The sequence below is a fragment of the Oryctolagus cuniculus genome, chromosome 6 (genome assembly GCF_964237555.1).
Source record: "Oryctolagus cuniculus chromosome 6, mOryCun1.1, whole genome shotgun sequence".
In the NCBI taxonomy this organism is placed as follows: Eukaryota; Metazoa; Chordata; class Mammalia; order Lagomorpha; family Leporidae; genus Oryctolagus; species Oryctolagus cuniculus.
In genome coordinates, this window is record NC_091437.1 from 13,231,269 (window position 1) to 13,248,287 (window position 17,019).

The 17,019-nt window shown below is 41.6% G+C and overlaps 1 protein-coding gene across 17 annotated transcripts in view; it reads left to right on the top strand.

Annotated features, from left to right (window-relative positions):
- Window positions 1-17,019, top strand: part of CSNK1G3 (casein kinase 1 gamma 3) — a 133,345-nt gene that overhangs the window by 66,902 nt on the left and 49,424 nt on the right. For all 17 annotated transcript variants that reach the window (XM_051843354.2, XM_051843350.2, XM_070076050.1 and 14 more), the window contains 2 exons: window positions 2,069-2,217; window positions 4,085-4,319. In XM_051843354.2, the coding sequence (XP_051699314.1) occupies window positions 2,069-2,217; window positions 4,085-4,319 (384 nt within the window). The remainder of the gene's footprint in view (window positions 1-2,068; window positions 2,218-4,084; window positions 4,320-17,019) is intronic.

The window sequence follows — 17,019 nt, forward strand, 5'->3', positions numbered from 1 at the left end:
TGCATTATTCTCTAACTGCATGCATTGGTCTTTTGGAAATACTAGCATACTGATTTACACATATATTTGAAATATTGATATGTTTCATTACTCCAAATTAAATCATAAGAATTAATAGCACCACCGTTTGGTCTGTACAAGTCTGTACATATTGGAAATCTGACAAGATCTTCAAATTGTACATAATTATGATTATTGCTTGAAAGCTTGAATTTAATTATCAGTAACAAACACTTTTCAATTTTTCTTGAAGTAATAGTCTTTTCATTCTCAAGAATGTTTTTTGTTTTTCTTGCGTCACTGCAATCTGTCAAATGACAAAATTATAACAGTTTGGTTTTAAAAGAAATCTTCTTTGGCTTCATTTTCAATTCTAGAATCAGGTGAAGCTTCATGCCATCGAACAGACTAAGTGCTTCTGTGGGCTGAGCCAAAGAGTTCAGCTTTATGGAGAGAGAAAGGGCTGAAAAAGGCAGAAACAGAACAAAAGCAGATTAGTCACTTCAAAGCTACTTTCCTTGTATGATGGGGACCTAAGACAGAACAGTAGAAAAATAACTTACTGGTGAACCTTAGGATGTTTTAGGTTACACCTTGTGGAAGGTAAAGCAGAGGTTATTTCATTGTGCTGACCAGATTCACCCTGTTTGGGAGATTTGAAAGTTACCTCTTGTTCATCTTATTCTGGAAGGTCAGCTAAACAGTTAGTCACAGTTTGATGACATGGCACTTTAGCATGAGTGACTTTTTGATTTTTAATCTCTTGGGGCCTGCTGCAGGCCTAAGCAAAACAGTAGCCTCCTTTAATTTTTGCTTTAGCGCACTTTTGAGTAGAATAGACAAAAGCGGATGTCCATGATTGCTCCCAGTCCCGAATGGAAATTGTTTCATATTGTACCAGGCTAGTTTTTGGTTGATTTTCTTTTAAAAATATTTATTTATTTATTTAATTTGAAAGTTAAGATTACAGAGAGAGAGTGGAGAGACAGAGAGGTCTTCTATCCACCAGTCACAAAGGGCATCAACTGCCAGGCCTGGGCCAGGCCAAAGCCAGGAGCTAGGGGCTTCTTCAGGGTCTCCCACATGGGTGCAGGGCCCCAAGGACTTGGATCATCTTCCTCTGCTTTCCCAGGCTCATTAGCAGGGAGCTGGATCTGAAGTGGAGCAGCTGGGATTCAAACTGACTTCCATACGGGATGCCGGCGCTGTAGGCCATGACTTAACCTGCTGCTCCACAGCGTTGGCCCCTTGGTTGATTTTCTTTATCAGATTTAGGAACCTTCTGTTCCAAATTTGCTGAGCGTTGTGTTAGATGCTTTCTTTAGAACTATTAAGATGATCTTAGAGTTTTTCTATATTTATTCGGTTAACGATGTTGAGTTCAATTGGTGGATTTTACAATAGTAACCCAGCTTTACGTTCCTGGGATAAGTCATCTTAATCATGTGTTTTCTGAACTTTGGTATCCCAACTGTCCAACCCAGTGTGACTGGTTATGATGCTGATCGGGATGCTTGTGTCCCATGTCCATGTGTGTGGATTGGAGTTATACAGGGTGTGTGTACCAACAGATGGGAATTGTGAGGTGTGAGATTAGCGGTACTCCTTCCACAGGATTAATTAAGATAGTGGCTCACTTGTTCAGTTAAAATGGAGTATTCCCTATGTGCTGATAAGCATTTTAGGCCATGGAGATTTGAGCATACTTCAAAATGTGCTTGGAAAAAGGACTAAAAGATTAGTTTGGTGCAGAAATACTCCAGAGTCTGCTGCTTTTATAATATGCGTTTTCGATGAACGTTTCGAAGGTGTCTCTAAAGCTAAGCAGCCTGCAGGTGGAGAGACGGTGCAGTACCATGGATCCTGTGGTTCAGTCTGTGTGTGCCGCGGGGGTGGCACCAGGCTGCAGGAGGGCCTCCCAGAGGAGATGTGGTCAGGAAGAACTTGTGTTTCTGGAGAATGGACAGATACTGCCCTGGAGCTTGGAGCTATAAAATTAAAAAGTCTTTATGTGTTGTTTTCCTGGGGTGGTGGTGAAGCTACTAAACAACTGTTTCTTTTCTCCCAGATGGTATACCTCAAGTTTACTATTTTGGCCCTTGTGGTAAATACAACGCCATGGTGCTGGAACTGCTGGGTCCTAGTTTAGAAGACCTGTTTGACTTGTGCGACAGGACGTTTTCTCTGAAAACGGTTCTCATGATAGCTATACAGCTGGTAAGTAAAGCCCGGCGCTGTCCGAGCGCTGGAGCGGTGGCGTGCTTCCTTGGTTACACATTTGGATTACAGGCTTGTGGTGTTATCTTACATACCGGTCGGTCTAGTACAGATGCTTGTGTGTTTCGTATTGTCTTTCTAAAATGTATATATAGCTTAAGGAAACTGAATCAAGTGTATTTTATTTGTATGAAAATTAACATCTTAATTGCTTTAAGATCAGGATTGATATTTAAATGACAGCTGCTCCTTTCACGTTTTCTGTGTAGAAGATGGATCCAAAGGGAGTGCTGAGTAACATGAATTGTTAATCATGATGATGGAGTATTGGTCTAGAAAAAGAAGAAACAGACTAATGAAGGAACATTACTACATTATTTAAATTTCAGGGAACCTGTGGGAAAATACTTTAGAGATTGAATTGAGGGCGGTTTTGCAATGAATGCCAAGAGGAGCACGCTGTGGAAGCCGTGAGACGGTTTCTGTCCGTTGACTCGTTCCTTCCACGTGGACGCGTTCATCCTGTGGAAGCACTCAGATGCACTTGAAACTTCGTGTTCAAGGGTGTCTGTAATCAAAAAGCGAAGCAGCCCAAATGTGCAGGCCTAGCAGGGTTATTTGGATAAATTATTAATAGCCATAAAATAATATGTAGCTCGTAAAAAGTGTATGTTAAAGGAACATTTCATGACCTGAAAAGTGCTTGTAAAATTGTCAGTTGAAAGGTCAGGAGCTAGCATTGTGGCGTATAGTGGTGGCTGCATCCCATATGGGCACCTGCATGTGCTGGCCACTCTTCTGATCTGGCTTCTTGAGAATGGCCTGGGAAAGCAGTGGAAGATGGCCCAGGTGCTTGGGTCCCTGCTCCCACGTGGGAGACCTGGAGGAAGCTCCTGGCTCCTGGCTCGGGCCTGGCCCAGCCCTTGCCGTTGAGGCCCTCTGTGATGTGAACTAGCAGATGGAAGATCTCTCTCTCTCTGTCTCTCTCTCTCTCTCTCTCTCTGTCTCTCTCTCTCTGTCTCTCTCTCTCTGTCTCTCCTTTCTCTGTGACTCTTTCAAATATATAAATATTAAAAAAAAATTGTAGGTCATAGAAGTTACAGACTACATCATCAGAAGTTTGTTAATAAACTGGTTAGAAGGGCCTATAAATACATTGTGTTTACATTGATTATTAACTATGATTATCACTAAGTGAATCAGATTTTATTTTTGTAATGTTCTATTTTGTGACAGTTTGTCAAATGAATATTACTTGAAAATCTGTAAAACAGCTAACAATATACCGTGTTATTATTATAGTTGGATTCTAAACTTTTCTAGGTTCAAGATGTTATTTTTAAGTGTTCTCAATGCTTAGGAAAAGTAAAGAAAAGACATTATAAACAGGAAAAAAAGAAATATTGAATGGTGGTGTTAATTATTTAACAGTTCAGACTCTTAAGTTTCCATAATATGATTGTTATGTTGCTGGGTTATTGAACTAATGAAACATAATGCAACTTTATTAAGATGTCTGCTTATACTTTGAGTTCAAAATTTTGTGTGATTATAGCTTTTAGAGTTCATGAGACAGCATCCTCTGGAACTGTTGATTGAGTCATACTTGCTGATCAGAAAATAATTCATAAAATCTAAGCGTTTAATTGTCATAACCATAATAGTAAAGGCAAATGTTTTAATATAATTGGATGGGGTATATGGGGAACTGTAGACTGATAATGCATACTGTTAAAGGGTTGAAACCGTTACTGATTTTTTTTAAGTGTTGGTTTCATTGTGAAAGTTCTGTCTTGCCTCTATCATGCTTTCTTACACTCATCAAAGCCTAAAATAAAATTTCTCTTTTTTTCCCCCTTAAACCAAGATTTCTCGCATGGAATATGTCCATTCAAAGAACTTAATATACAGAGATGTAAAACCTGAGAACTTCTTAATAGGACGACCAGGAAACAAAACCCAGCAAGTTATTCATATTATAGATTTTGGTTTGGCAAAAGAATACATTGATCCAGAGACAAAGAAACATATACCATACAGAGAACACAAAAGCCTTACGGGAACAGCTAGATACATGAGCATAAACACGCACCTAGGAAAAGGTATGTGTGTTTTTCGTAAGTATGGAAGCTTGAATTCAGCAGTTACATTGACAATGTGATTTTTTATTTCTTATTATGGTTCAAGTTTTGAAGATTACAATAGCTTCTCGTAATTTTCATTTATTACATGTACGTAGAATGTATTTTCATTTATATTTTAATAAATCTCCGTTAAAGTTAGTTGCTGTAGAGTGAATGAATGACAGCTATCCTTACATTAACTTATATGTATATTTCTGTAGAACTTGAAATGTTGAAATTACATTAGGGGGAGACATTGGAATATTTCTGTTGATGAATATGAGATAATATTGTTCCTACTTTTAACTGAATTTAGTGTGTAAGAAAATTTTTGTTTGCAACTGTAGCTCCCTGATAGGGCTAGCTAGGGCAGTAGCACCTGCCTAGGAAGTGTGATGCTTAGAGCGTGCGCTTTGGCAGTGAGGAGAGCTGGATTCCTACTTGAGCTTTGACTTTATGTCTGTGACCCATCTAGAACTAACTTTCACATGGAGTGAAATAAGGATTGTTCTTTCTGTGACACCGTATTCTTTCCTATTGACAGTTTTTTAAGTTTCTAGATTGTATTTGAAGTAGTTTATTCTTAAGTCATGGTCACTGCTCATGTCAGAGGAAGTACAAACTTAGTTTTCTACTTTTAGGTTGTGTTCCTGATATCTTTGAAGGAATAGATACGAAAATAAGCCCAGTCAGTTACATATCCAACCCCTGTGCTAAGAAGTCTCTACAGTGTGGAATCGCAGATTTAGATAGGCCCTTAGAAGTTACATCATCCACTTTCCAAATCTAGAGCTTAGCTCCTCTCCACCGTCCCTCTCAGATTCACTGTTTAGTGTGTGCCCCTGCCCTGCCTTTCACTCAGAACTCACTTGCCTGTGTAGTCTTTGCCTTCAGCAGTCTTTGCCCTCAGCCTGCCTGATGGTAGGCTTATGCATGTTTCTTTTCAGAATTCTAATACACTTAAGAAATGCAAATTTGCCTTTCTTTAAGGAAAGTATGTTTTCCAACATCTAAAATTATAAAACACAACTCAGATAATTTTGGGGATACCTTTCAATGGCAAACTTTCATGATGGATTTGAACGGCAGTTGGGTGGTTTGTAGCCTTCTGGAGTGTACCCTGTGGTAAACCCAGGCACACCTGTATTTGCATATGAAATGTCTGTGAGAAATTTTCATTGCATGGGAATTGTTAACTGACTGTGTTGTAACAACTAACAAAGGTTCGCCACTAGCCACTAGTTTATTGTGAGCCATGAAGTCACAACTTCCTTATGGCTTAATGTTCTTTATCTGAACAATGGTTAAATATAATCTATTTGTAGAAGCAGCAAAGCAAGACTGATGTATTTGTTCTTGTTGGGAAAAGTCTTTAGAGTGAGGGAAATGGTACTTAATGTTTGTAGTCTTCTCTTTTTATTCCTCTTTTAAGAACAAAACAGTTGTTTCTTTGGCAAATATTGAAAACAGAACTTTTTTTAAAAAAAGATTTATTTATATATTTGAAACTCAGAGTTACAGAGAAGGAGAGACACAGAGAGGGAAAGGTCTTCTTCCATTTGCTGGTTCATTTCTCCAAATGGCTGAAACAGCCTGGGCAAGCCAAAAGCCAGTAGCCAGGAGCTTCATACTGAGGCTTAACCTACTATGCCACGATGCTGGGCCCATCACAAGATTTAATGTTTACTTTTCCCTATTTATAAAAGCCTTGCTTCTCAGTTTCCATTTAGATGGAAAAGAAAGGTAATATTAACAGGAAATTGTGTGTTTTTTTTTTTTTTTTTGCCTGAATACTTGATTTCCTATTATTAATGAAATAAGAGTTTGCTAAAGTGATCTGAGTTTGAGTGCTGAAGAGTTCAGGCATTCTTTAACATGAATTTTTTTGTGGTATTGAGGTCAGAGTACTTATGTTTATGAGGTGTCAGAGATAAAGAAAAAGGAATAGAGAAAAATCTGACTTTTTAATGTGATTTTAATTTGTATATACCTAGTTGTTGTCTTCACTGCTTTGCCTGAGTCTTGGTGATTACTTTTAAAGCCTTCTCCCATCTGTCATTCACGTATTCATCCTTGAGTGCTCATCAGCTTCTTTTTAAAATAGAGAATTGGTTCAGAAGAGTGTTGTGTGCATTTATGTCTTCTTTTCTGTTTGTAGACTGAAGCTGTATCAGATTGAAAACGGACAAAATTTTCCTAATTTTTTAGGAGATGTGGAAGAATAATGTCAAATTATATTGTAGAATTCAGCATTTTGATTCCTGTGGTACCCATTGATCTGTACTAGGTGGTGTGCATTCAGAAGGCAGGTGTAGTGCCTCACTTCACACCCTTCTGCAGTCTGTTCATGCCACTGTCAGTCAAGAAATCTGGACAGTAGCTTTGGATGTCCACAGTCTGTTTGAACAGAAGCTTTACTTAGTATTGTCATGCTGAAATGTTATCAGATCTTATCAAATGGTCTATTTTTTCTTTTAAAATATTTTTTGTGTATTACATTGAACCTTATTTCATCTTCTTCCTTTGAATCCTTTTATATCTTCTTTTGTTGAAGTCGTTTGAGATTAAGTAAATACTGCATGGTTCTCTAATTTATGGTCATGAAATAAAAATTTAATCTTTTGGGGCAGCCATTTGGCACAGTGAGTAGGCTGCCACTTGGGACAGCTGCCTCACATATCAGTGCCTGGGTTGGAGTCCCAGCGCACTCTCTCTCTCTCCCTCTCGCTCTCCCTCTCTGTTTTTTAAATGTTTATTTATTGAAAGAATTACAGAGAGAGAAGGATTGAGAGACAGAGAGAGATCTTCTATCTGCTGATTCACTTCCCAAATAACCACAGTGACCAGAGCTGGGACAGGCTGAAACCAGGAGCCAGGAGTTTCATCCACGTCTCCCACGTGGGTGCAGAGGCCCAAGCCTTTGGGCTGTGCTCTGCTTTCCCAGGGAACTGGATCTGAAGTGGAGCAGCCGAGGCTTGAATGAGCACTTACGTGGGATGCTGGCGCTGCAGGCAGTGGCTTAACCCTCCGTGCCACAATGCCAGCTGCCCAGTTCCCCTGTTTCCAGCTTCTTGCTAGTGCGATGCGTCCTGGAAGGCAGTAGGTGATGGCTGTAGTAGCTGGGTTCATGCCTCCCGTGGTGGAGACCTGAACTGAGTTCCCGGCTCTTGAGTTCAGCCAGGCTCAGTCTTGGCTGTTGAAAGCATTTAGGGGATGAACTAGCAGAGGAACTGTTTCTGTCTTTCTGCCTCTCAAATAAATTAAAAGGAATTTATGTTCCTTAGTAGAATATTTCACGCTTTTTTTTTTTTAACATTTTATTTATTTATTTGAGAGGTAGAATTACAGGCTGAGGGAGAGACAGAGAAAAAGGTCTTCCATCTGCTGGTTTACACCCCAGAAGCCCATGGTGGTTGGAGCCGAGCCAATACGAAGCCAGGAGCCAGGAGTTTCTTCTGGGTGTTCCATGTGTGTGCAGGGGCCCGAGTGCTTGAGCCATCTTGCAATGCCTTCTTAGGCCACAAGCAGAGAACAGGATCAGAAGAGGAGCAGCTGGGACACGAACCAGTGCCATATGGGATGCCAGTGCCATAGGTGAAGGCTTAGCCTATGAAGCCACAGCACCGGCCCTTATTTCAGGCTTTTAAGTGGTATGCTTTTTGACTAGGAGAAAAGGAATTGCAGAATGACTATGTTAAAATGCCATTTTTCTGTGCTGTTGTTCAGTGATGTGATTCATTTAATTTATTTCTCGGTTAATTGCCCACATTCCTGAGGCCTGCTCATTAAGCTGCCCAAACAGCTTTTTTCCTTGAAGGTTTATTCCTTCATTGGGAGGCAGTGTTACAGAGAGCAAAGGAGAGACAAAGAGATCTTGGATGTGCTGATTCATTCCCCCAGCAGCTGTAATGGCCAGGGCTGGAAAAGGCTGAAGCCAGGAGCCAGGAGCTTTCTCCAGGTCTCCCATGTGGATTCAGGGGCCCAGACACTTGCGACATCCTCAGCTGCTTTCCTAGGCACACCAACAGAGAGCCAGATTAGAAGCAGAGGAGCGGGGCCAGTGCTATGGTGCAGTAGGTTAAAGCCCTGGCCTGAAGCTCTGGCATCCCATATGGGCGCTGATTCTAGTCTCGGCCTCTCCTCTTCTGATCCAGCTCTCTGCTGTGGCCTGGGAAAGCAGAAGATGGCCCAAGTCCTTGGGCCCCTGCACCCATGCGGGAGACCCAGAGGAAGGTCCTGGCTCAGCTGTGGCTGTTGTGGCCATTTGGGAAGTGGACCAGCGGACAGAAGACCTCTCTCTCTGTCCCTGCCTCTCTCTGTAATTCCTCTATATTTCAAATTAATAAAAATAAAAATATTAAAAAAAAAAAAAGAGGAGCCAGGATGTGAACCAATGCCCACATGGGATGCTGGTAATGCAGGCAGTCACCATAATGCTGACCCAGCCCCCTCCTCCCCCAAACAGCTTTTTCACAGTTTAAAAGCATTACATTTTACAATTATATTTTAATAGCTTCAAAATGTTTTTTTTTTAAAGTGTGAAGAACGTAGTGATACTTTCTTTTACTTATTTATTTATTTGAAAGGTTGCAGGGGTGAGCAAGAGTGAGAGAGATACCTTCCACTCAGCTGGGTCAATCTTCAGATGCCTGCAGTAGCCAGAGTAGGGCCAAGTTGAAGCCAGCATCTGGGAGTCTAGGTCTCCCCTGTGAGTGGCAGGGACCCAAGTACTTGAGCCATCACCTGCTGCCTTCCAGGGTGCATATTAGCAGGAAACTGGAATGGGGGTGCAGCCAGGATTCTAACCCAGACACTCCATTATGGGATGCAGCCATCTTAACCACCAGGCCTCATGCCTACCCTGATGATTTCTTCATGTTTCAGGATAAAAATTTTCGTGTGATTTTTTTTTTATCTTGTGTAGTAATATTATCAAGATTAGTTGGAATATCCTAGGATGTGCATATTTTTCTAAGAGAAAACACTGTTTTTTTTTTTTTGTTTTTTTTTTTTGTTTTTTTTTTTTTTTTTTTTTTTTGGACAGGCAGAGTGGACAGTGAGAGAGAGAGAGACAGAGAGAAAGGTCTTCCTTTTTCTGTTGGTTCACCCACCAGGTGCTTTTCCTGGTCTCCCATGCGGGTGCAGGACCCAAGGACTTGGGCCATCCTCCACTGCACTCCCGGGCCACAGCAGAGAGCTGGCCTGAAAGAGGGGCAACCGGGACAGAATCCGGCGCCCCGACCGGTACTAGAACCCAGTGTGCCGGCACCGCAAGGCGGAGGATTAGCCTATTGAGCCGTGGCACCGGCCCACTGTTTGTATTTTTAATAGTTTCTTCGAAGTTTTATTTTTGGGTTTCACCTCTGTTTGTTTTTTTTTTTTTTTTTTTTTTTTTGATATTGTAGGCAGTACACTGTTGGCTGCCAGCACTTTCATTTTGATTTGCTTCTCCTAACCTGGTAACAAAATTTATTGGAATTATAGCTGTATTAAGAGAACTACATTTCGGCCGGCGCCGCGGCTCACTAGGCTAATCCTCCACCTTGAGGCGCCAGCACACCGGGTTCTAGTCCCGGTCAGGGTGCCGGATTCTGTCCCGGTTGCCCCTCTTCCAGGCCAGCTTTCTGCTGTGGCCTGGGAATGCAGTGGACGATGGCCCAAGTGCTTGGGCCCTGCACCCCACGGGAGACCAGGAAAAGCACCTGGCTCCTGCCATCGGATCAGCACGGTGCGCCGGCCGCGGCGGCCATTGGAGGGTGAACCAACGGCAAAAGGAAGACCTTTCTCTCTGTCTCTCTCTCTCACTGTCCACTCTGCCTGTCCAAAAAAAAAAAAAAAAAAAAAAAAAATTGAAAAAAAAAAAAAAAGAGAACTACATTTCAAAAAGGACCACTTTAGTAATGAACTGAGTGTATGTACTGGGTTCAGTCATTCAGAAAATTCCTTTTTCTTACTTTTGAAGATTTATTTATTTAATTTTTTGGGGGGCAGTGAGTGAGTAAGAGCACATCAGAGTGCTCCCATCTGTTGGTTCTCTCTGTATGCCCACAACAGCTGGGGCTGGACGGAGCCCTAAACTGGGAGTTGAGAATCAATCCAGGTTCCCCAAGTGGGTGGCAGAAACCCAGCTGTTTGAAGCAACATCTGGTTCCTTCCAAGGTCTGCATTAGCAGAAAACTGGGGTCAGGCACTGAAGACAGGCTTCTCAGACACTTTGACAGGGCAGGAAGGAGTCTCAACCAGTAGTTCCAAGATTTGTTTTGATGTTGGTAGATTAGCTGTCGGCATTTGTGAGCTGTTGTTGCATTTTGTCTTGAATATTGTAGTTTTTCTTTTCCCTTTCAAGTTTATGTTCTCATTAAAAAATTTCATTTTTATTATATAGTTTTTAAAAATGTGAACTCAGTGCATCTTGGTGAAAAATGTATTTTTGTTTCTGTGGGGCGCCAGGGAAACTTTTACTTGCTTGCAGTAGATGGACTTTATTTTTTGATTCTTAGTGCGGAACTTTCTTCCAGGAGAATATTTATTATTTGAGCTCTGTTGTCATATCTGTAGTCAGTTTAACTAAAATGTCCTTTGACGTCCGTAGTGAGGTTAGTTTTGCTAATATATGCAAATGTAGCAGAGAGTTGTTTACAGAAATAAGGCATTCATTTAATTTTTTTACAGATAAGATTTTTTTTTGACAGGCAGAGTGGACAGTGAGAGAGAGACAGAGAGAGAAAGGTCTTCCTTTGCCGTTGGTTCACCCTCCAATGGCCGCCGCTGCAGCCGGCGCACCGCGCTGATCCGATGGCAGGAGCCAGGAGCCAGGTGCTTTTCCTGGTCTCCCATGGGGTGCAGGGCCCAAGCACCTGGGCCATCCTCCACTGCACTCCCTGGCCACAGCAGAGAGCTGGCCTGGAAGAGGGGCAACCGGGACAGAATCCGGCGCCCTGACCGGGACTAGAACCCGGTGTGCCGGCGCCGCAAGGTGGAGGATCAGCCTATTGAGCCATGGCGCCGGCCTACAGATAAGATTTTAATGAATGAAAAAGTATTTTTCTGTTGTTGAAATTGAAGTAACAGTTCCCAAAGAAGTGTAAGAAGTGCTAGTCATGGAATGAAATGAGACAGGAAACATAATGTTAGGTTATGAGATTTGAAATTTCACATACAAAAACATTACAGAAGGTTTGCAGTAGGTATTTAACTTACTAATGGATTCTTTCTGAATTCCTACAGTGCGGTAAGTATAGGCAATGGGCTGAAACCGTGCTCTTATTAGGTGCATGGTTGTAGTAGGTGAGTCACTTAACCTGTCTGAACTTTGCTTTCCTTGTTGGGGGTTACTAATAACAATTTTCAGTGTAGTTGCAATTTCAGAACATGGCAAGTGTGAGGTGTAGAGAGGCATTAGGCTTCTAATATCTGATGATTGTTTTATGTTTGCATATACTCTTGAAGTGCAAACTTTTTAAAAAAAATATTTATTTTGCAAGTCAGAGTTAACAGAGAGAGGGAGAGAGAGGAAGAGAGAGAAAGAAAGAGAGGTCTTCCATCTGCTGCTTCTTCACTTCCCCAGGTGGCCCCAACTGCCAGGGCTGGGCCAGGCCAAAGGCAGGAGCCAGGAATTTCATCTGGGTCTCCCATGTGGGTACAGGCGCATTAGCAGGGAGCTGGATCAGAAGTGGAGCAGCCGGGACTCTTAATGAGCACCCATATGGGATGCTGCCATTGCAAGCAGTGGTTTAACTTTTTAGGCCACACCAGCCCCCTTCCTAGTTTTTTATTTTCATAGCAACAGTCTTTGTAATGATTCTTGTCTTTGAGAAAAGATCCCTTTTCAAATAGGCCTTTTTAGTTAAGTGCCTTAAAAAAATGTGAACAGGGTTTATTTAATAAGGGCCAGATTGCCTTTGGAGATTTTTTTTCATGTTACGGACCTGAGGGAATGTTCTTTAGTTACTGTGTTCCGGAGCCTTCCTGTGATTCATATTAATAAGTACATGGTGAAATTTATTTCCAGATATGCCTGTTAGTGAAAATAACACAAAGAATATATGAGAGTAAAGAGAATTTCAGAGTCAGTTTCAGTAGTAGATTTATTTTACTACCTTTTATTTATGGCTTGAATTTTGAGTGCTTTGCATGTTATGAGACTAATGCTGCCTCTAATTTAGAACCATGTGAATGAAATCACTATAAGGTAATTGGTTGTTGATGCTATTGTAGCTGAAGCCCCTTTTGGTTGGGATTCAGAGAGGAATTGCCTTTTTGTACTGAATTTTTCTCCTTTTGAAGAGTCTTATTACAGGGTCCTGTTGTACATTTAACTCTTTTAAACTTTGTGCTATAATATAGTGATCTTGCATATATAATGATCAACTTATTCCTGAGTATTTCTCATTTTTTGATGCTTTGTAAAGACATTGATTTTTAAATTTAATTTTCAGTTATTGCTATTATCAAAATTAAGTTGGTTTTGGCCGGCGCCACGGCTCACTAGGCTAATCCTCTGCCTTGCGGCGCCGGCACACCGGGTTCTAGTCCCGGTCGGGGCGCCGGATTCTGTCCCGGTTGCCCCTCTTCCAGGCCAGCTCTCTGCTGTGGCCAGGGAGTGCAGTGGAGGATGGCCCAGGTGCTTGGGCCCTGCACCCCATGGGAGACCAGGAGAAGCACCTGGCTCCTGGCTCCTGCCATTGGATCAGCGTGGTGCGCCGGCCGCAGCGCGGTGGCCATTGGAGGGTGAACCAATGGCAAAGGAAGACCTTTCTCTCTGTCTCTCTCTCTCACTGTCCACTCTGCCTGTCAAAAAAAAAAAAAAAAAAAAAAAAAAAAAAGGGTGAGAGTGGGTATGTTTATTTTGTTTCTGATCTTAAGGGTGTCTTTCACCATTTAAGAATTATGCTAGGGGCGGATAAAGCCACTGCTTGTGATGTTGGCCTACCATATGGGCATTTTTGCAACTCCTGCCTTCTCCACTTTGAATCCAGCTCTCTGCTAATGAGCCTGGGAAAGCAGCTGAGGATGCCGAGGCCCTGTTTCCCACATGGGAGACCAGGAGGACGCTCCTGGACCCTGTCCTGCCTTTGGTCCTGTGTAGCCCTGGATGTTGCATCCGTCTGGGGAGTGAACGAGCAGATGGAAGATCTCTCTCTCTCTGTAACGCTTTCAAATAAATAAATAAATTAGTAGATCTTAAACAGAATTCCACAGTTACGCTAGTTGTAAGTTTTTTTGTGGTTGTCCTTTATCAAAGCAAAGTTGTTTTCTTCTATTCCTGATTTGCTAAGATTTTTTTTTTTAATCACAAATGCTTGTTGGATTCTGTCAAGTGCTTTTTAAATATCTGAGATGATCGTATGATTTATATATTTTATTCTTTTAATGTGGTGAATTACCATATTAGTAATGTTTTTAATTTTATTTGAACGACAGAGTTACAGAGAGAGGTAGAGACAGAGAGAGAGGTCTTCCATCCTCTGGTTAACTCCCAAAATGGCTGTAGCAGCTGAAGCTGAGCTTATCCAAAGCCAGGAGCCAGGAGCTTCTTCTGGGTCTCCCTTGTGGGTACAGGGGCCTAAAGACTTGGGCCATCCTCTGCTCTCCCAGGTGCATTAGCAGGGAGCTGAATCTGAAGTGGAGCAGCCATGATGCGAACTAGTGCCCATGTGGAATGCCGGCGCTGCAGACCGGGGCTTTAACCCATTGTACCACAGTACTGGCCCCAGTACTGCTAGTTTTTGAAAGTTAAGCCAACTTTACATTCTAAAATGAATTTTACTTGGTTATGGTGTATTATCTTTTTCAAGAATTTTTATTTCTGTGTTTGTGAGGGATATTTCCTATAGTTTCCTTTACTTCTGATGTTATCTGTTTTTGGTGACAAGGTAATGCAGAATTGGGAACTCTGATTATTCATAAGAGTTTGTACAATTGGTCTTGTTCATCAACTGTTTAGCAGAACTTACCATTGATACCACCTGGTCCCTAGATTATATGTTGGAAGATCTTAAACCATACTTTACATTCCTTTAATTGATACAGAGCTATTTGTATTCTCTTCTTGCTGCAGTGTTGGTAATTAGAAGCTTTCACAGTATTTGTCCAGTTCAACCAGGTTATTGACTTTATTGGTATAATGTTGGTTCACAGTATTCTTTTTATCATTCTTTTAATGTCTATAGAATCTGCTCTGTTCTGGTATTGGTGACTTGTGTTTTTGCTTTTAGCCTAGTCAGTGAATTTATGATGTTACTGAACTTTTGAAGTAGCCTTCTTTTGTTTTCATTGTCTGTTGGTTGTCCATTTTTGTCATTGATTTCCTCCTTTACTTACTACTTATCTACTCCTTTCTTCTACTTATCCTGGGTGATATTGATATGAAGACATAAATAGGTCATTAAATTTGTGACACTTATCTTCTTTTAAACATACTCTGAAGATAGCAAGAAAGCACCCAACCCAAAAAGGAAGCTTTCGTCGTAGAGGGAGAAAGTGGTTGCAAAACTTACATCTAATAATGACTTGTATTCAGAATATACAAGAAACTCTTAGAACTTTATAATCAGGCAACCCAATTTAAAAATGGGTGAAATATTTGGACGGTTTACAAAAAGGTGAATGAACGATCAGTAGCAAATGAAATGAAGTTTAGTGATATGCATCACCAGCATGGCTACAATTTGAAAAACTGGCTATACAAAGTATCTGCCAAGCTCTGGAACAACAGCAACTCTCCTGCTCTGCTGGTGGTAGTAAGAAATGGTACCATCTTTTTGGGAAGCGGTTTAGAGCAGTCTCCCAGAGTTAAACCTACAGATCTATGGTGTATGATTCCATTCATATGAAGCATTATTAATTACACATGTAGTCTGTAGTGACAGATGCACATAAGCAATTGAAGTATGAGATTGTGGGGAGACAGGAGGGTGCCAGGTACTGGATAAGGGAATCTTTTGAAAGTGTCAGATGTGCTTCCTGATTGTGGCGGAAGTTCTGCAGGTGTGTGTTATCAAAAACCTAGGGGGCCGGGGCCGCGGCTCACTAAGCTAATCCTCCGCCTGCGGCGCATGCACCCCAGGTTCTAGTCCCGGTCGGGACGCCAGGTTCTGTCCCGGTTGCCCCTCTTCCAGACCAGCTCTCTGCTGTGGCCCGGGAGTGTAGTGGAGGATGGCCCAGGTGCTTGGGCCCTGAACCCCATGGGAGACCAGGAGAAGCACCTGGCTCCTGGCTTCGGACCAGCATGGTGTGCCGGCTGCAGCGGCCATTGGAGGGTGGACCAACGGCAAAAGGAAGACCTTTCTCTCTGTCTTGCTCTCTCTCACTGTCCACTCTGCCTGTCAAAACAAAAACAAAAACCTAGGAAACAGTACTCTTACTGTGTGTGTTTTATTGCATATAAATTGTACTCAAGTGAAAGCAGTTACTTTGTAAGTTTGTCAGACATGACTGTACTTGAGAATCATCTGCTAACAGTTATAAAAAGCTCTCTGTCCCTCCCCAGAACCTGAAGGGTCTAACGGGTGATTCTCGTTCTCATCTCAAGTTCAGAAATATTTTTCTCTTTGCATGGTTTTTAATTTTTAAGATGCTCAGAACCCAGTGAAGTGAAATTTCATTTGAAAGTCATCACTAGTTCACTGAAGCAGTTCACATCCACACTTCCAGAAGTGGATTGAAAATGAACTGTAAATTTCTGCTTTTTCTAGAAGATATTTATTGATTTCAAAGGCAGAATGTCAGGAAGAGGGAGAGAGAGAAAATCTTCTATTCACAAATGGTTGCGACAGCCAGAACTGGGCCAGGCGAAGCTAGGAGCCTGGAACTCCATTCAGGTTTCCAGTATGGGTGGCAGGGGTATAAGCACCTGGGTCAGCCTCCGCTGCCGTCACAGGTGCACCAGCCAGCAGGAATTTGCCATCTGCTGGTTCATTCCCCAAATGCCTGCAATGGCCGGGCTTCAGCCAGGAAAATCCAGGAGCCATGAGTTTCATTCATGTTTCCCACATGTGTGGCAGGGGGCCAAGCAGTTGGACCATCTTCACTGCTTTGCAGGCCGTTAGCAGGGAGCTGGTGTGGAGGTGGAGCAGCTGGGACACAAACCAGTACCTACATGGGATGCTGTAGTTACAGGCAGCAGCTTTACCTGATCATGACATAATGCTGGCCCCTATGAAAGCATTATTATACTCTTACTCTTAGCTACTGTTTTTGTATTATTTCAAAACATGTAGAAATCTTCAGTATTTAATAAGCAAAAATTGAAATATTGCTCAGGCAACAAATATTTATGAGCATTTTCCTGAGCCGTGGTTTGTGATTACTGCTTAGTTATGTGCTGTTATACAACATTTGGTTGCTAAAACGACAAAAATAACTTTCAAAATGATAGTTTTTTTTTCTAGTAGCATTTTTTTGTTAATAGTGGAGGGGGTGTTGGGATTTGTGTTAAGCACAAATGTTTCCTTTAAAATTTTTTGTTTTAATTTTAATTAATTTTTAACAGATTCAATACGATTTGTAAATCCTCCCTCCTTTCCTCCTGCCCTTCCTCCCTCTCTCATATCCTCCTTCCTTCTACCTGTCTTTTTTTGTTTTGTTTTTGTGGTAACATGTTGTAAGTTTACATTACAATAAAAAATTTAACAAATAGAAAGTAAAAGACTGTTGTTTAGTGGGAATATAGACAATG